This window comes from Lissotriton vulgaris, chromosome 8, assembly GCF_964263255.1.
Source record: "Lissotriton vulgaris chromosome 8, aLisVul1.2, whole genome shotgun sequence".
NCBI classification, from domain to species: domain Eukaryota; kingdom Metazoa; phylum Chordata; class Amphibia; order Caudata; family Salamandridae; genus Lissotriton; species Lissotriton vulgaris.
Window position 1 is genome coordinate 1,370,154,290 of NC_141696.1, and position 23,675 is coordinate 1,370,177,964.

The 23,675-nt window shown below is 51.3% G+C and overlaps 1 protein-coding gene across 2 annotated transcripts in view; it reads right to left on the reverse strand.

Moving 5' to 3' along the window:
* The window catches only part of LOC147698759 (trifunctional purine biosynthetic protein adenosine-3-like), a 277,831-nt gene that overhangs the window by 221,321 nt on the left and 32,835 nt on the right, over positions 1 to 23,675 (reverse strand). For both annotated transcript variants that reach the window (XM_086935334.1, XM_086935335.1), the window contains exon 2: positions 5,927 to 6,087. In XM_086935334.1, coding sequence (XP_086791460.1) covers positions 5,927 to 6,071 — 145 coding nt within the window. In that variant the 5' untranslated portion in view covers positions 6,072 to 6,087. The remainder of the gene's footprint in view (positions 1 to 5,926; positions 6,088 to 23,675) is intronic.

A 23,675-nucleotide genomic window follows, 5' to 3' on the forward strand; every position in this document is an offset into this window, starting at 1 on the left:
AATCTCAAAATCACTCTTTAAAGTGCAGGTGGGACACCTACATACAGAAACACGGATCAGGTGTTGAACATCTGCTCTGTATTTTATTTTTCTTGAATAAGCTGCCTCTGGGCCAGCCCGAGTTCACGGCAGCGCATTCTACATGATAGGGTGCACTTTTCCCGTTTGCATTTGGTGCACCGGCTTAAAATGTGCGCCGTGGCACAAACAGGAAAACTGCACCCTATCGATCATAGGGGCCCTGGAGTCCTGTACTCAAACTAGTCACTATTCTTGAAAACTGGAGCAGCCTGGAGAAGCTCCAGCAGCTGTCTTAGGGGCGGACACTAATTGTTCAATGGCATAACATGAAGATGAGCCCTCTCTATTCCTTTGAGTGCCAGGAAAGGGAAAAGTATCCATTTCACAAAAGCCACAGAATGAGTCTCCCCCTGCCAGGGTTGTGGAACCAAGATATTGCAGTGCACGTAGCATCCGCTGTAGAGATCTATGCATGGTCTGCTACCAGAGGTTTGAATACTGGCAGCCATTGCTCAGTCCTCCACTCTTACTAGTGTGATCAAAAGAGTGGCAGTGGGTTTACCAACTGTTCTAATGAGGTTGGTAAAGTAACAAGTTACTCACATTGCAACAGCACACATTTACAGTAGCAAGAACTATATTTTGACGGTGAGACAATCAATCATTTCCCATGCAGGTGAACACTATAGCGGGTCCATTGGCTTCCAGGAGGCTACTGCTTCACTCCGGGAACATTTATGATTAGTCTTTCGCTCAGGCACTCATACATTACTCTTTCACTCCAACTAGCTACAGAAACTGAACAGTTAAACACTTGCAGCTTCTCGAGTACACAGTAGAAAACACAAAATGCAGAACAGCATGAATGGTTAATTGCACAAATCATTTGATTAAAGATTGTGATTATAACCTGGTTTTTAGGTCGAGATATTTATAGGTCTGAACTATTGTAGGGGAAACAACACTCTTGAACAAGCGAATTCCTCCCAATGCATGTGATCTATTGAAGCTTGACACTTCGCCAGCGTGGGCTTGGCCTAACTCACACCCTATATGCTGGTTCCCTCCCACTCGCTCGCTCCCCCGCCACCCCCCCCCCCCACCCCCATCTGCCCTGGTCTCAAACAGAGGTAAACAAGCTTGTTTTCCTCTACAGCCTTCGCATTTCACCTCACTCTTTCTCACTGGCCCAATCCCTTCCCGCTCACCTTTCATTTTTGCTCTACCTCACTCTCTCTATTTTGCTCCTTTATCTCAATCTTTCACCCCCTTGCCCCGCCTGTCTCATCCCTCCATTCCTCCTGTCTGGCATTCTGCCTCTCTCTCGTCTCACCTTCTTCTTGAGAGCCACATTGTGTTCGCTCTGCCTGCCCCAGTCGCCTCTCCTTCAATCTATTTTCTTTCTCCCTGCACCTCTCCCCTGTATCCTCCCCCCATCAGCAACTATCTCACCTTCTGACTTTATCAGTCCCCTCTCTCCACATATGCTCCTTTCTGTTTACCGCACTTTGTCACTTTTTCCACATCTCTCTCTCTTTCGCTCATCTTCTCCCTGCAACTGTCTCCTCCTCCCCTACATTCACCCTTCTAGTGTCCTCTCGCCACCCTCCGGTCTCCCCTCTAGCTAGAATTACCACGCTGAGGAATCGTTTAATCTGCGTGTATACGTTCTTTTTACACAAGCCACGGCCTCTGTGCACTTTCCCCTGCAGCATTTTATCACATTAAAATTGATCAGAAATGTTGCCTTGGGCTGACCTGAGCAGCCATACGTCTGGAGCACCATTTGTGCAAGCTGCCGAGGAGCTCTCCACGTGCACTGTGCCGCTCCCTCTCCCCCGCCCCCACACCTCTCTGTCTCACTCGCTCTCATCCCTCTCTCATTCAGCTTCCTTCATAAACACTCCCTTTTTTCCTCTACTGCCTTCGCATTTCACCTCACTCTTTCTCACTGGAATGTTCCCTTCCCACTCCGTTTACCTTTCCTTTTTACGCTGCCTCAATCTTTCTCCATTTTGCTCCTTTATCTCAATCTTTCACCCCCTTGCCCCGCCTGTCTCATCTCTGGGTAACTTCAGCATAATATCCTTGGCGCAAAAACATCAACTGTTGCATGGCTAAACACCTATAAGGTACAAGGTTTAGCCATGCAACAGCTGATGTTGTTGCACCAAGGATATTGTGCTGCAAAACTAAATACTTATAAAGGTCCTAAAAGCGAGACCTGTTGGCCATGTGATCTATTGAAGCGTGACGCTTCGCCAGCGCGCGCTTGGCCTCACTCACACCCCATATGCTCGTTCCCTCCCACTCGCTTGCTCCCCTGCTCCCCCGCCCCCCACACGACTTGAAAGGAAGTCTCGCACACCAACATTTGTCTCTCTTACACCACCAGACATCAAAGGCTGGGCCCCCCCCCCCGAGCAATGGCGAGAGCTTGCTGCTATTGCCTCCGAGTGTCTTTTAGGAGCTGCCCGCGCTCGCTTTGCACTTTGGCCCCCTGCTGCCCCTCTCTAATCCAGCCTGTGCTGCGCCATCGTATTCAAACAATAGCCCCAGCACTCAAAGCCATCTGACAAAAAAAGAGTCAGAAGCAGCACAGGACCAAGCGCAGCCTCTGCTCCTCTTCCAAAACAAATAAACAGCATCACTCAATGCCACAGCACCCCTCAACGCCACAGCACCCCTCAACGCCACAGCATCACTCAGAACCACTGAACGCCACAGCATCACTCTGTGCACCATTCAACACCAACTGGTTCTAATATGTTCTCTCAATGTTTCAAGCTTTATTACAAATGTCACAAAAAGATGTTAATATTTCACTGCTGTTCTTGGATTTGCATCACAATAAAATACACTGAACATAATCTTCCCAAAAGTTATTTACAAAAGTTTAAGCTATAGCCATTATAAATTACAATAACTTTTATTTAAGTATTAATTATTTTAAAAAATAAGCCATTGTTATTTGTAATATTAATACATCGAAGTCATGTAAATACAACACATGTTGCATTACAAATGCTATAGGAGTCACGTTTGCGAAAGTTGAACCTATTGGCATTGTAAATGACAAAGCTATTAATTTAGCTATTTTCAAAACAAACACAAATAAAATATTTGTCATTTACCATACCAATAGATCAAACTTTCCTAATGCGAGACCCATTGCATTGCAAATGCTTGTTTAATTAGGCTCCAAACAGAGTAGCCCCCCTAGGCACGGTTGAAGTGGATGTACCGACCTCACAATTTTGACACCCCAAACATACTATCTTAATCGAAAGCACACAATTTGACTAAATCAAAGCTGGTGTAAAACTTTCATTTTGTGAGGCAACGTGCCCCCAGTGTAAGGCACATTCCAACACACCAAAATGTATGAAAACCGTTAAGTAAAACATCCCATTCAATAACTCAGTTCTAGTTCAGCAGAGTAGTTTAAAGATGTACTACAACAATTCAAAAGTCATGTGGTACAGAGTCAATTCCATGAAGGCTCTTAGCAAATAGAAGAAGAAATGCAAAGTTAAAAATATTCTAAATCCCTAATGGACACCAAATTCAAGACAGAAACGGACGGCATCCCTTGTAGAACAGGGATCTCTGCCTAACCCCTAAAATTGAGGGGTTTTATAGAATATGTTTCCCCATGAAATTACTAAAACTACAGCTTCATCATGGTATGATCAAATGTGTTACATTCTCATCAAATCAGATCAAAAGTTTATTAAAATGTCATATTGCCTTAGCACCTGAGCACTATCGAACTACATTAATATTGTGCCCACTCAATACTAATGCCATCAGAAGATGGTGGAACAAACTAGACACATGATAATGAATGAATAGGGCACAGTGAGCTAGCAGAAAGGCCGTGACGTATAGTTACAGGTTTGTGTCAGGGCTGTGGAAGATTCATCGAGAACAGCACGAACAAGGACAAAGGAAATAAACACACATTATTCGGATTGTGTAATGCAGAAAAAGCAAACAGTGAAACATGCAACAGGAAGAGAGGAGAGACATCCATTTTGTAAAATATGTCTGCCAGGCCCTAAATGAGGCCTGTTTAACAAAAATCAGTAAATCACACTTCTACACATCATAGGAAATTAATTTAAAGAGAACAGTACTAAATCAGTGTATACATGCGGAATAGAGTGCAAACCACAATGTTGTTAATAATGCACAACATGAACTAATATATAGATGCACAAACCTTTCAACAGTGATATGAGCACCATACAATTCTTCTCAACAAAACATTATATACTCTGAAGTGGTAAAGATCTACAAGTTGTGTGACTCCAAACAAAACAGAAATGACTGGTGAATCATGGATCCCCCAAGGACTAAACAAATGGGTAAAACAGGATAAACTAGTTGCCCAAATACGCATACCAGTAGATGGAAAACTACAGTCAGTCACAATTTTAATCTGTTAAACACCTTACAAGGGTGAAGTATTTATTAGGAGTTAAATAATACAACAGTTTAATGAGAAAAATTGCAAGTGATTGCCTGCAGTGAGAAAGAGTCTAAAGTAATACATTTGCCTGGAAGATTAAACTGGCCAAGGTAAACCCTGTATGAGCTGTGAACGTATCAAGCTTCACATGGATTCATTCAGGCGGTACTACACTGACATCAAGTTAACAAGGAATGCAGGAGAACCAATTTAAGCGTATCATCAAAGGTCTTTGGAGACGAGTGATAAAGATTAGGCAGTCTTTGAAGTACACAAACCCCAACATAATTGCGATAGACATGCAGAAAAGTCATTCTAGGGTACACAAACAGGGAGAGATGCCTTGATTTGTTTCCATACAATAAAACTGAACCAAGAACAGAAAATGACTGCTTAAGTGAGAAAACCGGAACAAATTCTACACCTAACATACTGAAAGAATAGAGTACAAGTTAGTGCAACTGATACAAGTCCAGGTGGGTTGATTGGACCAAGGCTTGATTTATGCATAGGAATATAAGACAGAAAGGCTACTAGATTACTGGAGAGTGGGAGCTAGATTGCCCTCAAATATTAACAGTATGACATGAAATACTTGCGACAGTTACCACAGAATCCTTAGAGGAGTTGCAGCTGTATTGGGAAGGAGATGCTCTCTCTCTCTCTGAATACATCAAGATGAAAATTCACAGTCCACAACATGTTGTGGTGAAAGCAGGTGCACATGCTCTTATTGAAAGGACCAGTGGCGTAGATAGATAGATAGATAGATAGATAGATAGATAGATAGATAGATAGATAGATAGATAGGATAGCCATGAGTGTGGGTACCGTGTTACAGCATGTTGAAAAAGAGTAATATTGTACAGGACTAATTGTGGTTGTACATATGCCCACAGGGGCATGTTACATCAATAGGAATGCTGTATGTTTCATGGTATCTTGTTCCATTAATTATTATAGAAAGAATATAGAGAATGTGAGGTGGCACCACTGTGAGAATAAACCCAGGAGTCTTTATGTAACCCCAGTGTCCACCAGCCACAAGAACAATAATGATGTGAGAGCGTGTACTGAGTACAACATACTGAATACCAAATCAGAGCACCTGAAATATTATACAAAGAAGCTAGATTTGCAAATAACACCTTCCTTTGCATACGAATAAGAAAGAAAAAAAGCTGTCTTAATAGGCTATTGGTTAGAAACTTTTATGATTCTGGGAACCCTCATATTATTACCATGACATAGTTTACTTTTAATCTACCCTCCACTGAAGAGTCTCACTATTCCAGGACATACAAGTACAAGGGAGTGAGTCAACTTACACAATATTTAGGAGAGGGGCACAGCGCCATGCTAGTTTGCTCAATCTGCTGAACTATGAAGACTTATAAATAGCATTTTCTTTTAATACATTTATTTTCTTACCAGAGTTTGAGATTTTACCACTGTTTGCGGTTCCGGCATTTCCTGGTCCAACAATGACTTGTTTTACATGTGGCGATTGGGCCAACTTCCAGGCCAGAGCATGCTCTCTAGCCCCACTGCCAATCACAAGCACACGTTCTGTCATTGTTTGGCTGTAAGCTCTGAAAAGAACACATTTTGCGTTATTTTGTTGTTGCAGTCAACCAAACATTTAAGAAATAAAAGCTGTCACACCACAATTAAGTGAAAATCTATACGTTTAATACATTTTTTGTTACAAAATTGAAGAAAACATAATGAGGAAGGGGATCAAAGTTAATGGCAAGGTGATAAACATAAATGAAAATCAATTGGAAAAATAATGAACACAAAAAAGCGTCCAGTGGGCCAACCAGGAGGCCGCATCACAAAAGGGCTATAGACAGATGAGTTCCTGTTGCAAGACACAGTAAAGTCCAGCTAATGTACCAAAACAACTAAGTGGGAAAGCCTCTAAATAAAATAAAACCTGGAGACAGAATATGGCCAGTCTTTGTGACTTTCTTAATTTCCTACAAAACATTGAAACCATCTCTATTCTAAAGCCACTTGAACGTACCCTGCCACCCTGTTTCTTCCCACTTCTTGCCTTCTGTACCTGTCATTTTAATTTGCCCTGGGCACAGTGCCTACTCATCTCTTCGTCATTCCTCTCTCCATTCCTTTCTTTCTCTACCCCAAATCTTAATTAACATATCACCCCTTGACCCAATTTTAGAACCAGACTCTCTGTCATCAGATATCCGTTTGATAATTGTTATCTCAGAGTGCTCTATCGGCACAGCTTGTTTCAAGGTAACTGAGACTGGTGTCTCTTACGTTGGGTATAATATCAAGCGCACGGGGACTTTTCTGGATGACTGGTTCTATATAAAAATGTAAAACAGATCTCTAAAAAAATAATTTGCTTTAACGGGGCATAAGAAGTATTTGTTAATTTAAAGTACTAAATATTATAGGGCAAAACTAAGATGGGGGTCCTGTGAGCATAGACTGCCAATTCAAAGGTTGGATTTGCTTTTTAATAAGAAAGTTTTGAGTCCACATGAATGAGAACATTACAGTGTGGTTTGAAGTCTTTAAACAGGTCATAGTTTTTTCTCTCCCTCAGACTGTCTGGATCTGTGCCGCCTAAAGAAAAAAAGTAAAACATGCGGGATAAGTCAGGCGGTGGTTAGTCTTTATCAATACCTTTAGGGACACTCATTGGGGCTTGTCTCACACTTGGTGCCCCATTAGTATGGCAGCCTCCTAACCCACCCCCCTCGCAGTGCGTAGTGTTCACACTGTGCATTTCCAGGGTTTCTCACCTTGATGGGTGAAACCTAATGATCCTCTCCCCTTTGCGATTTTACGTGCTTAGTTTCTCAAAGAGTGAACGCTTGTGTTATTAGTGCCCGAACAATAGGTTTTATTCTCTCGCCACCAGTCTACCATTATTTGCATGCAGCCTGGGGCACTTTGGGACTAGGGTCCTGGCTCTGGATGGCAAGCAGTCTGAGTGTTGTTTGTAGTTTAAAGTTGTATGAATACCAGGTCTTAAAGTTCCCAGCAAAGAAAAGGAAATATTAGCCCAGATACTAGATCATACCCAATGCTAAATATAACTATGCCACATATAAAGTATATAATGAAAAACATTTTTATTAAAAATCAATGAAGTTTGCAATTATAAACCACATTAAAAATTGTCACACTAGATATCAAATTAATATACCATAAAAGGAGATATATTGTACATATACATTAGAAAGACAATACTATATTAAGGAGCTAAATGAGAAGACGATGTACTCAAATTACATAGAAATGGAAAACCCTGCACTCTAATATCTCAAAACAATTTAACAGAAAGACACAGACAGTACATCTTGTCATTTGATAACACACCCGAGTTCAATAATTTGAGCACTGATCCTAGATACAATCTATTTTTCTTATCTATAGGATTAGCACTTCCTACGGGTTCGGAACTGCTAATCCTATAGATAAGAATGATAGATTGTATCTAGGGTCAGTGCTCAAATTATTCAACTCGGGTGTGTTATCAAATGACAAAATGTACTGTTTGTTTGTGTCTTTCTGTTAAATTGTTGTGAGATATTCGAGTACAGGGTTTTCCATTTCTATGTAATTTGAGTACAACGTCTTCTCATTTAGCTCCTCAATTTAGTATGGTCTTTCTAATGTATATGTACAATATATGTCATTTTATGGTATAGTAATTTGATATCTAGTGTGATTGCAATTAAAAACCACAATGAAAATTGTTACAAACATCATTAATTTTTAATAAAAATATTTTTCAATATATACTTTACATGTGGCATAGCTATATTTAGAACGGTTTATTATCTAGTATATGGGCTAATATTTCCTTTTCTTTGCTGGGAACTTTAAGACCTGGTATTCATACAATTTTCCACCAAGGGAACTTTTGTTTCTACCTGCTAGTAGTATCCGATTTCCCTGGTTCGGTCCCTCTCATTCTTTCTGATACTGATGTTTGTAGTTTAAAGGCATAGGTGCCATCCTGGGATCTCCAAGAATCTTCAGTTCTCCCTCCCTACACATTTGGTCCTTGCTCACTATTGTTCTTGCTTGCGCTGGACCTCTTCAGTCTTGTCCTTCATTTTCTCTGATCCCTCCCTCCTCCAATCATTTCTTTGATCTTCTCCTTGGGGTAAGCAAACAAAAGGAGTACCACCACAGGACCCTCTAAGGTCTCCACAAAGTGTGGGGAGAGAGAGCATACAAAAGAAAGATGTTCATCTGTTAGAAGACCTCTCACTCACAAACCTGGTTGGTGACATGCTTCATCATAGGGGTGCCACCCGGACAGCCGAATGCCGTCCTGGTGTGCTGCGACACATGACTACAGTGGAGCGGGTTATTTTTCCTGAATGTGAATGCAAAAAGTGGTTTAAAATTTGGCCAGAGGGGGCGTGGCCAAGATGGCGGTGTGAGCAGACGTGCTTTGTCAAGCTCCCGCCGCCGGCCGCCGTTTACTGGCATATTTACAGCATCCATCCCGGCCCGAGCGCTTTCCTGGCAGGCCCGGCACCGGCACTACTGCGGAGAGGTGCGGGGGAGCGGCATTGCCGGTTCCCGGCGCGTGATTCCCGCCGACCCTGCCCCGACTCGTGGCGGCCACGGCGGCCTGAGGAGAGCAGTGCGGCGAAAGTGAGGCCGTGGTGGGCGGAGCCCGGACGCCGCCTCGAGTGCACCTAGACCAGGCAGCGGCAGCGGCGGCAAGCCCGACCCGCGCTGCGGAGCGCGAGGCCCCCCCGTGGTCCCAGGTCGGGGGCGTCTGCGGGCTTGCCGCACCACCTCGTCACCTTGGCTGATCGGCTCTGAGAGCCGCGGACTGCACCGACACCTGCTGGGGGACGTGTGGAGGAGCCCGGCGGGTGCCCCGAGAGCGGAGGTGAGGAGCGGGGGTGGACGGGCGGCCCCCCAGCGCCCGGCGAGCCTACCTCTGTGGAGCAGCAACCGCCGGGGGAAGGAGGTGTTCACGCGGACCCCCTTGCGAGTTGGGGTTGGCGGCCCCCGCTGCGAGCGCCGGAGGCGCGGTGGGACTGCCGGCGGGCGCTGCACTGAGACACAACGCGCCCTGACTGGGCCTAGCCTCGTGTCCTTCCCTCATCGCTGGCGCCCGCCTGCAGCGCTGCCCCTGCCGCACTGAGCTCCCTATGTGCTGCTGCAACATCGGGGCTGCGCACCCGGAGGGGGCCCGTCGACCTGAGCGAAGATTGTGACCAGAGGGACACGTGGAGACGCTCCCGCGTGCTGTGGGCCTGGCGAGGCCTCCTGCTCTGACAGACTCATTGGAAAGCGCACCCAGCGCCGACGGCTGCAGCGCCGACAGGCCCGACCCGCGCTGCGATGTGCGAGGCCCCCTGAGATCCCTGGACGGGGCTTCTGCGGGCCTGCCGCACCTCCTCGCCCCCTTGGCAGCACAGCCCTGAAGGCCGCGGGCGCCATTTTGGACCGCAACGAGCCCTGCCCGGGACTAGCCTTGCGCCCCCCACCATTCCTGGCACCAGCAGCTCTACCCCCACCGCGCTGCGCCCGCCTAGTGCAGCCGCGACCTCGGGGAGCACCGATCATCCCAGCCCGGAGGGTCTTCCCCGGGACCCAGGGGCCTACCCGCGGCCAGCGGAGGAGGTGGTCAACGGCCGCGGCTGGGGGCCCCGGGAGGACATGTCTGGCGGAAGGACCAAGAAGGACCGCACCATTAAGGACCTCTTCACCCCCACCACCATGGGGAAGCGGAATGGACAAGTGGGGCCCAATTCCCGAGGTGACGCGGAGAAGAAGGTGGAGGTCGTGTCGCCTTCCAGCGGGACGGACCCCGAGGGCCGGGTCACGCGGTCCTTCCTGGAATCCCTGTTCTCCAGTTTGCGGGAAGACATCCATGCCCTAAAGAAGGAGCTTCAGGACGAGATCAAGGAGGTCCGCCGCGATACCGACGCCATAGGGGAGAGGGTGGCGGACCTGGAGGCGAAAAGTGACACGCGGGACACCGAAATCGAGGCCCTAAGGCAGGAACTGGCCCGCATACATGACCAACAGGTAGATCTCCAAACGCATGCTGAGGATCTGGAAAACCGCTCCAGGCGGCATAACATCAGGATCAGAGGAGTGCAACTAACCCCGGACACGGAGGACCTCTTTCAGTTCACGCGGAGCCTCTTCAACCACATCCTGGGCCGACAGGCGGATGCCCCCTTGCGACTAGACAGAGCCCACCGGACGGGTCCGCCGAGAGCCGGCGCTGCTCACCCGGCGGACATCCTGGTGTGTGTGCAGGACTACAGAACAAAGGAGGAGATCCTGAGCAAGGCCCGCCAATTGGACAAGATTACCTTTGGCGACCACACACCGACGTTATACCAGGATCTGGCCGCACTCACACTGGAGAAGCGGTGCACCTTTCGGCCAGTGACAGCGGAACTGAGAAAACGCAACATCTCCTATAGCTGGGGGCACCCTTTCCGCTTGGTGTTTCGGCTAGGTAATGTGCTTCATCAGCCGCGTTCCCTCAGGGACGCTTGCCGTGTACTGGGACTTGACGAGCCACCGGTCGACGACGGCCCGCTGGGCGACGGGGCCCCCAACGAGGCGACCCCGGGACGCTGGCAACAGCAACGCCGCAGACGCAGGCCGAGGCGCCCCGCAGCAGCGGAGATAGAGGAAGGGCAGCGGGCGGCGGTGGAAACCGTGGCGCAGGGCCTGGCGCCAGCGCACAGTGACTGACCGCTGAGAGGGGACCGCACTAGCTCCACAGGTCTCGGCCGGGTTGGATCAGTCCGGTCCGGCGGCGGGGGCGAAGGCAGAGTGCTTGTTGGCCTTCCCAGATGGAGACTCTGACTCAGCGCTTTCAGCGGAGAGCTAGGGGAGGACCGACCTGCTCGCACTGCTGCCACTGCTTCCATTCTACGGACGTACTCTACCACGGGTCCAGTGGCCTTGAGACTGGACCTGGGACAATATTGGACCTCATTTCTTTACCAGTTGGGGGTGAGAGTTGGGGGGTGATGCAGGGAAGAGGGGAGGGGCGGGGGGGAGTTGCTCCGAGGGAGAGGGGGACCCGGGAGAAAGGGGTTGCTCCAGTTGAGCTGAGGATGGGGGGGGGCAGTTGGGGTTGACCAGTCGCTCCGGTTGAGCGGGGACTTGGGGGGGCAGTTTGGGTTGGGGGGGTCTTGGGGAGAGAGGGGGGAGGGGCGGGGGGGTTCTCCTTGTCCAGAGGGTTCGGTCGCCAAGAGGTGCTCTGACGCGGCCCCTATCGCAGTGTCTTTCGCGACCCGCGGGCCCACAGTCACGGCCGCCGGGCAGGCTTGGCTTTACTCGTACGATCCCAGATATGCCACGACACCTCATAGTGCTTACGCTTAATGTGCGGGGTCTCAACAGCCCGAACAAACGCAGGGCGATATTATCCTATCTCGAGCGCTCCAAGGCGGATATCTGCCTTCTCCAGGAAACACACCTTGTGCGCAGCGACCAGCATAGACTCAAATCCCGCGCGTTCCCGTGGCAGTTCTTTTCCTCTTCCCCGAAGAAGTCTGCAGGGGTGGCGATCCTAGTGGCTAAGTCCTTTGAGGGGAAAGTCCTCCAAAAAGAGGCCGAAGTTAGAGGGCGGCTCCTACTCTATAGCTTCCAAATCGCGGGCTACACCTTGCTTGTGGGCTCTGTTTATGGCCCGAACGAGGGTCAGGAAAAGTTCCTGCATACAGCTCTAGAGACCGTTACAGCCACCACACACACACTCACTTGCTGCTGGGGGGGGACCTCAACATAGTCTTTCATAACACGGCGGATCGCTCGGGTCAGAGATCCGGTCAAGTAGGGGCGCTCACGGCGGCGGGTCACGCGCACCTGACAGACCTGGGCCTCATCGACCTATGGCGGCACACGCACCCCCAAACTACCGCCTACACGTATTATTCGGCTGCGCATAAGACGTACGCGAGGCTAGACTATTTTCTGGGCTCCTCGCAGCTGGCGCTACAAGTGGAGAGCGTGGAGATACTGCCAGCCTCGCTCTCGGACCACTCCCCGGTGGCAGCGACGCTTCGGGTGGGAGCAATGCCAGCTCCACAACGGCAAAGGAGGCTGCGGGACTGTCTCTTACAGCTGCCTGACACCCAGGCCCGACTCACGACGGCGATTAACCGTTTTCTGGAGCACAACGCCAATGATGACACCACCAAAGCGACCCAGTGGGCGGCCCTCAAAGCGGTCCTGCGCGGGGAAATCATCTCCATCGCCACGGCCAACAACAAGGAGAGGGAGCTGAAACGTGCCGAGCTCTCCCAGCGCGTGGCGGAATTGGAACAGATGCACCAACGCACAGGGGCAGCCAGAGCATGGCGTCAACTATGCGCCGAGCGGAAAATGCTAGCGGCCTTGGACCAAGATGTGGCGGAATACGCCGCGATGCGCCTCAAACACGTCTACTATACCGGTGGCGACCGCTGCGGGAGACTGCTGGCGAGTAGACTTCGGGCGCAAACCCAGAGGCAACAAGTGCGCTCTCTCCGGTTACCCAATGGCGACCTGGTCACAGAAAACGCAGCGATTGCGACGGCTTTTGGCAATTTCTATGCGGCGCTCTACGACGCGGATCACCTAGACCCTGACGCCGGCCCAGCCTATGTGCGGGGCGCGGAACTCCCCACCCTTACCCAAGCCCAAGCGGACTTTCTTGAGCGGCCCATAGGCCTGGAAGAGGTCATCTCGGCCATTGCCCGCCTCAAGGTCGGGAAATCCCCGGGACCCGACGGCTATACTGCGGCATTTTACAAGACCTTTTGCCAGCAGCTTGCCCCCCTCTTGCGCGACCTGTTTAACACGTTTGACACGCCCGGCGCCATACATCCGGACCTGCTGGAGGCGTCTATCTCTGTTATTCCCAAACCCGGTCGTGATCCGGCAGTCTGCGGCTCCTACAGACCCATATCGCTACTGAACGTAGACCTGAAGCTCTACACTGGCATACTAGCGAGCCGCATCGCCCCATATATGCAACAACTGATAGACCCCGACCAAGCGGGCTTTATCCCCCAACGGCAGACCAGCGACAACACTAAGCGGGTGCTGCACCTCATGGAGGCCGGATCGCGCACTAAACCCGGCTGCATGCTGCTCACCATTGATGCGGAGAAGGCCTTCGACAGAGTACACTGGCCATACCTCGACCAGGCCCTCCGTCACTTCGGCTTTGGAGAGAAACTCCGCCACCGCATCTTCAACTGCTACCGCCGGCCCAACGCCGCAGTACGAGTGAACGGTCATACCTCCCCGAGGTTCGACATTGGTAGAGGCACGCGCCAAGGTTGCCCGCTGTCGCCGCTCCTATTCGCATTGTACATGGAGCCGATGGCCCAGAGGGTGCGGCAACATGCTCTCATTTCAGGTATTAAATTTGGGGCCGACACGCATAAGATCAGCCTGTACGCCGACGACGTCTTGCTGTCCCTCACTGACCCGATGCGATCCCTGCGTGCTCTCTTTGTGGAGCTACACACCTTCGCCCTGGCCTCGGGCTTCAAGATCAACGAAGCCAAATCTGAGGCTTTGAATATCTCGCTGAGCCCGGATGTGGTGGCCGAGATTAAATCGGAATTCCAAATCCAATGGTCGGACGCAACCGTCCCGTACCTGGGCGTTCGCCTGGCTCCTACTGTCCGAGACACTGCGCGGGCCAATTACGAGGCCCTCACCCGCAAACTCCGGGAGCAGCTCCGGCGCTGGAAACCACTTACGCTGTCGTGGTTAGGAAGAATTGCCGCAGTCAAAATGACACTGCTGCCGCAGATTCTGTACCTGTTCCAGACGCTCCCCCTGAACCCCCCGGCAGGTTGGCTCCAACAAACTCAATCGGAATTGTCACGGTTCATCTGGAACGGCCGGCGACCCAGGTTCAAGCATACTCTCGCCACCCTACCCCACGCGAACGGAGGGGTCGGCGTGCCAGACCTTACACTGTACTTCCAGGCGGCACAGCTGCGCACCTTTGTGGAATGGTTCCAGCTGGAGTCCGGTAAGCACTGGCTCTTCCTGGACCAGGCAGTGGCCGGCCGTACCCTCCAAGGCGTGCCCTTCCTTCCGCGTCGACACCGTCCCCCTAACCTGTACGCCTCTGAAATCACCAGCACCGCCCTGCGAGTGTGGGATAGAGTAGCCGTGGCCAAGGGGCTGACCACCTTCCCCTCACCCATGACTCCCATCTTTGAGAATCCAGACTTCACACCGGGCTTGGACACCGGCACGTTCACGACGTGGCGGACGACACCCTGTCGCGCGGCAGGACACATGTTCGATATCAAGGGCATTCTGCCGTTCAAGCAGGTCAAGGCGGATTACGGCGTGGCCGAATCAGAACGCTTGCAGTACCTGCAGGTGCGCCACTGGGTGCTCCATCCCTCGATCCAGCCCGGAGCCCAACGGCACCTCACGCCTTACGAACGATGGCTGCTGACACGCACCTCGGATAAGAAGTTGATATCGGACCTCTATCAGCAGCTGCTACTCACGCAGGCACACACATACAATGCGGGCCAAGTCCGGTGGGAGAGGGATTTGGGGAGGCAGCTCACTAGGAAGGAATGGGAGGGGGTGTACCATAGAGCCAGACACTCGGCGCACCACACTGGCCTTACCGAGACATTGACTAAGGTAGCAACATACTGGTACCACACCCCTGAGAGACTACACCACTGGGATGCCCGAATCAGTGACAGATGCTGGAGGGGATGTGGGGAACTAGGGACACTGGAACACCTGCTGTGGAGCTGTAAGGCGCTGCGCCCCTATTGGGACCCTATCCTGGATCTTATAGATGCACATCTAGACACACAACTGCCGCGCTTCCCAGCGTACATTCTACTAGGCCTCCCAAACGCACTCATGTATCCTCTGAAATCCTGGCGCGGGCGCCTGATCGCGCTTGCGCTTGGGGCTGCGGTCCAAAACATTGTGGCACACTGGAGGGCGACCCAGGCTCCGCTACAACTGGGGTGGCTTCACCGACTGTGGGCAATCCTGGGAATGGAGAAACTATCGCTGGCAGCATCAGGGAGGCGGGCGGACTTTGCGGAACTCTGGCGGCCATTCCTCGCCTTGCTTACCGGGGAGTTTCGGGAGGTGAGCTGCCCACGCTACCTGCGTCTGCTACGCTTGGCGGAGACACCTCTCCCGGACCCCAAAACACATACCCGTAAGCGCACAGGCCCCACGCGCGTGGCGTCCACTGACTGTTGAGGGTGGTTCACGACCTATAGCTGGATTCCGGACATGGACAAGGAGAAGGGAGGGCTGGGGTGGGGTGGGTGGCGGGGTTGTTTACAGTTCTTTGTTTCTCGTGTTTTCTTACAATGCACTAGCACTGACCAGCTTGCACCGTTGTAGCACCTCTTAAGACGCGGCCGGCCCATTGGGTTGTAGGCGGCTTGCTGTGTTAATAAGATGATGTACCCGCTGGCCCTATGTGGGGTTTCCGCGGGGTCGCTGATCTCGGCCTCCCTAGAGTGGTGGCGGCCCTTACAGAAGTCGCTGAGGTGCATTTTTTGCCTATGCTCAATAAAATATTTAATACATAAAATTTGGCCAGATATAACTCTATGGACAAAACTTTATTCTAGAGCTACTGGGCAATGTTAAAAAAAATGTGATACTTGCATAGGTTAGATTGACCGTCAGTATCTGTGTAAAGTGAAGAAAGATAACAAGCATTGGATATGCAATAGGGCTCGCATTAGGAAAGTTTGAGCTATTGGTCTTATAAATGAATTTTTTTTATTTATGTGTTATTTTTTAAAATAGCTAAATTAATAGCTTAGTCATTTACAATGCCAATAGTTCTAACTTTCGCAAACACCTATAGCATTTGTAATGCAACATGTTTTGTATTTACGTGACTTAGATGTATTGATATTACAAATAACGGCTTTTAATTTTTTTAAATAATTAATACTTAAATAATGTATTTAATTTGTAATGGCAATAGCTTAAACTTTTGTAAATAACTTTTGTGAAGATTATGTTCAGTGTTTTTTATTGTGACGAAAATCCAAGAACAGAAGTGAAATATTAACATTTTTTTGTGATTTGTAATAAAGCAAGAAAGCTTGAAAACCGCTTGAAACATTGAAAGAACATATTTGAACCAGTGATGCTGTGGTTGCGCTGAGTGATGCTGTGGTTGCGCTGAGTGATGCTGTGGTTGCGCTGAGTGATGCTGTGGTTGCGCTGAGTGATGCTGTGGTTACGCTGAGTGATGCTGTGGTTACGCTGAGTGATGCTGTGGTTACGCTGAGTGATGCTGTGGTTACGCTGAGTGATGCTGTGGTTGCGCTGAGTGATGCTGTGGTTGCGCTGAGTGATGCTGTGGTTGCGCTGAGTGATGCTGTGGTTGCGCTGAGTGATGCTGTGGTGGTGCTGTGGTGGTGCTGAGTGATGCTGTAGTTGCGCTGAGTGATGCTGTGGTTGCGCTGAGTGATGCTGTGGTTGCGCTGAGTGATGCTGTGGTTGCGCTGAGTGATGCTGTGGTTGCGCTGAGTGGTGTGTGCATCGGTGGAGCTTAGTGAGTGCATCGGTGGAGCTGTGTGGTGGGTGCATCGGTGGAGCTGTGTGGTGGGTGCATTGGTAACGCTGTGTGGTGGGTGCATTGGTGGAGCTTAGTGGGTGCATTGGTGGAGCTGTGTGGTGGGTGCATCGGTGGAGCTTAGTGGGTGCATCGGTGGAGCTTAGTGGGTGCATCGGTGGAGCTTGGTGGGTGCTTCGGTGGAGCTGTGTGGTGGGTGCTTCGGTGGAGCTGTGTGGTGGGTGCTTCGGTGGAGCTGTGTGGTGGGTGCTTCGGTGGAGCTGTGTGGTGGGTGCCTCGGAGGAGCTGTGTGGTGGGTGCCTCGGAGGAGCTGTGTGGTGGGTGCCTCGGAGGAGCTGTGTGGTGGGTGCCTCGGAGGAGCTGTGTGGTGGGTGCCTCGGAGGAGCTGTGTGGTGGGTGCCTCGGAGGAGCTGTGTGGTGGGTGCCTCGGAGGAGCTGTGTGGTGGGTGCCTCGGAGGAGCTGTGTGGTGAGTGCCTCGGTGGAGCTGTGTGGTGGGTGCATCGGTGGAGCTGTGTGGTGGGTGCCTCGGTGGAGCTGTGTGGTGGGTGCATCGGTGGAGCTGTGTGGTGGGTGCCTCGGTGGAGCTGTGTGGTGGGTGCATCGGTGGAGCTGTGGAGGTGGGTGCATCGGTGGAGCTGGGTGGTGGGTGCATCGGTGGAGCTGGGTGGTGGGTGCATCGGTGGAGCTGTGTCGGTGGAGGTGGGTGCATCGGTGGAGCTGTGTGGTGGGTGCATCGGTGGAGCTGTGTGGTGGGTGCATCGGTGGAGCTGTGTCGGTGGAGGTGGGTGCCTCGGAGGAGCTGTGTGGTGGGTGCCTCGGAGGAGCTGTGTGGTGGGTGCCTCGGAGGAGCTGTGTGGTGGGTGCCTCGGAGGAGCTGTATGGTGGGTGCCTCGGTGGAGCTGTGTGGCGAGTGCCTCGGTGGAGCTGTGTGGCGAGTGCCTCGGTGGAGCTGTGTGGTGGGTGCCTCGGTGGAGCTGTGTGGTGGGTGCCTCGGTGGAGCTGTGTGGTGGGTGCCTCGGTGGAGCTGTGTGGTGGGTGCCTCGGTGGAGCTGTGTGGTGGGTGCATCGGTGGAGCTGTGTGGTGGGTGCATCGGTGGAGCTGTGTCGGTGGAGGTGGGTGCATCGGTGGAGCTGGGTGGTGGGTGCATCGGTGGAGCTCTGTCGGTGGAGGTGGGTGCATCGGTGGAGCTGTGTGGTGGGTGCATCGGTGGAGCTGTGTGGTGGGTGCATCGGTGGAGCTGTGTCGGTGGAGGTGGGTGCATCGGTGGAGCTGGGTGCATCGGTGGAGCTGTGTCGGTGGAGGTGGGTGCATCGGTGGAGCTGGGTGGTGGGTGCATCGGTGGAGCTGTGTCGGTGGAGGTGGGTGCATCGGTGGAGCTGTGTGGTGGGTGCATCGGTGGAGCTGTGTGGTGGGTGCATCGGTGGAGCTGTGTGGTGGGTGCATCGGTGGAGCTGTGTGGTGGGTGCATCGGTGGAGCTGGGTGGTGGGTGCATCGGTGGAGCTGTGTTGTGGCTGCATCGGTGGAGCTGTGTGGTGGCTGCATCGGTGGAGCTGTGTGGTGGCTGCATCGGTGGAGCTGTGTGGTGGCTGCATCGGTGGAGCTGTGTGGTGGCTGCATCGGTGGAGCTGTGTGGTGGCTGCATCGGTGGAGCTGTGTGGTGGCTGCATCGGTGGAGCTGTGTGGTGGCTGCATCGGTGGAGCTGTGTGGTGGCTGCATCGGTGGAGCTGTGTGGTGGCTGCATCGGTGGAGCTGTGTAGTGGGTGCATCGGTGGAGCTGTGTAGTGGGTGCATCGGTGGAGCTGTGTGGTGGGTGCCTCGGAGGAGCTGTATGGTGGGTGCCTCGGAGGAGCTGTATGGTGGGTGCCTCGGTGGAGCTGTATGGTGGGTGCATCGGTGGAGCTGGGTGGTGGGTGCCTTGGTGGAGCTGTATGGTGAGTGCCTCGGTGGAGCTGTGTGGTGGGTGCATCGGTGGAGCTGTGTGGTGGCTGCATCGGTGGAGCTGTGTCGGTGGAGGTGGGTGCATCGGTGGAGCTGGGTGGTGGGTGCATCGGTGGAGCTGTGTGGTGGCTGCATCGGTGGAGCTGTGTGGTGGCTGCATCGGTGGAGCTGTGTGGTGGCTGCATCGGTGGAGCTGTGTGGTGGGTGCCTCAGTGGAGCTGTGTGGTGGGTGCATACCAACCAACGCTGCAGCCATCAGACATAAGCAAAATGTTTCAACACTGTTGCGGACCCAGCTGCGATACATTTTTAAGACCCATTAATTGTATGGCATCAAGCCCCTCATTGAAGGCCTAAAACAGCCAGCACACTGGAAAAGTTTCAACCCACCCTGGAACACCAGAAGTGACAGGCATACTTAGTAGACAGTTCCACTAACCAGCCTTTGACCGACACAAGATTAGTCGGTGCAGGGTATTGTCTCACGACAGGGAAGCCAGAGAGGTCATTTGTGGGGTGGGGTGGGGTCACAAGTGCTTGCATAAGCAGACTGGGGCTACAGGATAACTTTCTTTTCAAAGGTCACTAGGCACCCCGGCCTACCAGCAATCAGCTAGAAGCATAGCGAGGTCCGCGACATGGCGATTGTGTTAGAAGAAGCTCTATGCCTCAGAGTGCTTTTTATTAACCAGGACAGCAGAGAGAAAGAAACAGGGTCCCACGGCTCTCCTTAGCCTGGGGTTAGAGGTGTAGCCCCTTCCAAGACCGAGAATCACCCTCTGCTCACTTTACCACACACACACCCTAGAGAGAAAGCTCGGACTGTGTCGACCACTGCTACAGTGTTCCCCAACCACCGAACTGAACGTAGAACACAAAAAAGGCACTGCCCTACTTGCTGACCCCTGGCCTTATCCCACCCGCTCCGGATACTGTAAGGAAATTAAAAGGGGAGGATTTCTCTGTACCGATGGTAAGCTATATGGGATGAACTGCCTACACTTTTTTGCGCAAGAGCAACAATATGATACTGTCCAATATCGCCCTGCGGGAGACATGGCCAGCAGCACTGGCAGGCAAAAGCCCATTCCTTTCAGCACAGAAACACCACAAGCTGCTGAAGCTGCAAAGCAAAGGGGAATCGAAAATGAAATGTGACATACCTTGTATGGTAGGGAAGCTGAATCACAAATGTTGGGAGGAGAATTTAATTTTAAAACTCGGACAGAGTACGCCATCTATGCTAAAGTGAGTCGATATTTTGGTTAACAAAACAGTGGTGCCGATAATAGTTTAATGTAAAAGCAATCAGAACCGTGGGCTCATTTTTCACACAAACGTTTATTTCAACATTTCAAGCTTAACTCACCTGACCAGAGACCGCAGCAAAATGTGAGTCAAGTGATGCATTTACCGAAATTTATCAGGACGGACTTTGAAAGAAACAAGTTTTAAAAGGAGACACGGCCTCCGGCCGTGAAACTGAAAGTACGGCCGGCCGGCTGTGAATAATTAGGGGGTGAGAAATGCGCTGGGAGGGCTGCCTTTGATGTGCTAATGCGAGGCAGGCAGGCAGGCGGCTGGTGGCATTGTGCACGCGCTTTTTAGGGCTTGCGCTTGCGCAATCACCTAAAAAGCACATGCACTTCATGCAATCGCCAGTGGAATCGCCAGTGGTGGTTAACCTCTGGATAAGCCACATTAGAGCTTCGCCAGCTATGCGCATGCGCACAGCAGGCGAGCCCTAAAAAGGTCTACATGTTTCAACCTGTATTGGAAATTGCCAGGTTTTTGTCAGGACCAAGTGTGAGTGACCTGGGCGGTATACACACGCTAAGGTGTACCCAACCCTCGGCCACAGTGACCTAACTGTGTACTTACAGTTGGTGTCCTTTCGTACAAGATTGTGAAAGGAAAAAATCCTGTGAAGACAAAAACACAATCACAAACATACAGATTACGTGCCTGCAACGTGGTTTCTGGGTGGTTGAGTGCTCCATGCTCTCCCCGTATGGTGTGCTGCATGAGCAGGATGAATACATACTATAGTAGTAGTGACCATCTCTTTCAACGAGAGACGGTGGAGTGGTCATAGAATGCGCATTTTTAATTCTGGTGACAGATCACATCACCGAAGAATTTGTTAGAAGACTACTCTCAGGTTATTTTGCACAAGGGCAAAACTTGCCGGTATACTGCAGTGTCAATCAACTCACACGATATCAATATTGAAGAAACAGTGAGTATAATTAAACACACCACTTTCATTCATCATTTAAAAGTGGGTGATTATGCTCTCGTAACTGGTTGGGTGGAGAGAAAGGGAAGTAAGGACATTATGCACCCCAAGAGTCGGGATATCCAAAATGGCGAGCAAGGCAGATTATGAAGAAAAAGGGGGCCCCTTCGCATTTAGAGCGAATACTCACTGTGCCAGGGATGTAGCATCTGCCGATTCGCCTAATCGCCAACCACCGCTCCCCGTGGATGTGGCGCCGGAGAGGCTCCGCAACTAAATGCAGGTCTCTTCCGATTGGGTGTGGCCACGTAGTCACGTGGTCAACGTAACAGCGTCATGGAGAGCGTTCCCAAGACAACATGAATAAACAGTATTAGTGTTGCGTCATCAGTTGACAGCGTGGTGAAAGGTGTAGCTTCACCAATGATATTGGGCAGCAAGTTTAGATGTATTTGGACAAATAACAATGAATCAACCTTGTAACGTACTGCCGATAAAGATGTACGTTGGGATTACGGTACTCAGTAGTAGACACGTTATGTGCGTACTACAAAGAGTTGCATGGCAGCATGAATACGCAGTACTAAGGTCACGTGGGCTATGGAAGACGTCACCTTGAGTGTTATTAAGGCAACGTTAAAGGGCCACATTTTAAAATGTCCAAAAGCACAAGTTGCTTAACTTCGGTAACAATATATCTGTAAGAAACAGTAGTTAGTATTAGATTCCTTACCTTAGAATACCCCCAGGCGTCAGACTGGATCCGGAAACTTTTGCGTAGCAGTACCCTTGCGCGTCGGTAGGCGGCGTCTGCGGCTACGCATCCGGCGCGACGTCGGAGTACTTAGACGCCGCCTTTGCGCGCTGACGTCCGTTCTTATACATAGCTTTTTCCGTGCCAGAAACGCAGAGCCATGATAAAGACCAACACTGGTGCCATGAAACTAGGGCCCTGAAAGGGGATGACCTTAACCCTAGATATCGTTTCGCAGAACGGGGAGGATGGGTGGGGCGGTGAGGAATCTAATACTAACTACTGTTTCTTACAGATATATCGTTACTCACGGTAAGTAACTTGTGCATCTGAAAGAAACAGGTTAGTATTAGATTCCTTACCTTAGAATAGATACCCCAGCAATACCAACCCCGGTGGTGGGTCTGCGAACCAATGATCACACCAGAAAGTCCTGGAGAACGGAACTACCAAAAAAGCCATCTCTCCGGACTTGGCTGTCCAGGCAGTAGTGTCTTGCGAACGTGCGCAGCGAGGCCCACGTAGCCGCCTGACAGATGCCCTGCAAGGGAATTCCCCGGCCCAGGGCAGTAGTAGCCGCCGTGGCCCATATGGAATGAGCACGAAGCCCCACAGGAGGCTCCTTTCGAGCCAAAGAGTAACAAGCCTTGATTCACAAGACGACCCATCGAGAAATGGTTCGTTTGTGCACCACCCGTCCCTTTTTAGCGCCCACGTAACCAACAAAGAGTTGGTCATTCACCCGGAACTGGCGTGTGAGATCCAGATGGAAGGAGAGCGCACGTTTTAGGTCCAGACGGTGGAGCCTCTCTTCCTCTTTCGAGGGATGCAGAGGCGGAAAGAAGGTGGGCAAGGTGATGGACTGCCCGATGTGGAAGGCTGTGACTACCTTGGGCAGGAAAGAGTCTCGCGTCCGCAACACAACTTTGTCCGGATGTCTCCTGGCAGAGGTGATGGAAACAAGGAAAGCAGTCTTCAGAGTAAGGAGACGAAGAGGACAGTTATGAAATGGCTCAAAGGGAGCGTACATAAGAAAAAAGTTAGAACAAGGTTCAAGTCCCACTGAGGCATCACGAAAGGAACTGGAGGAAACATATGAGTGATGCCCTTCAATACAACTGGGGACAAAGAGGGCTGATCAGGGAGTTTTAGGAAGGCGGAAATGGCAGAAAGGTAGCCCTTTAGAGTGCCCAGAGGAGAGCCCTGCTGGGCAAGAGAAAGAAGAAAGAGGAGAACCTCTAAAAGAGGGGCAGAAAGAGGATCCACAGCCTTTGCTGTGCACCATGCCACAAATTTGTTCCACCTGCAGGCGTATACCGATTTTGTGGAGGGACGCCTGGCTGCCAGAATGACATTACAGACTTCGGGAGGCAAGTCAAATGGCCTCAACTGCCGCCGCTCAATCTCCACTCATGTAGGTGGAGACTGGACAGATTCGGGAGGAGGACCGTCCCCTGCTGCTGCGACAGAAAGTCCTCCCGAAGTGGCAGACGAATCGGGGGAATCGACAGACATTCCGAGTAGCTCGGGATACCAGAACCTCTGTGCCCAGTCCGGAGCCATAAGGATGACTTGGGCCCGGTCGCGCCTGATCTTCTTCATCACTCTGGGCAGAAGTGGTATAGGCGGAAAGACGTACAACAGACCGCAACTCCACTCGCAACG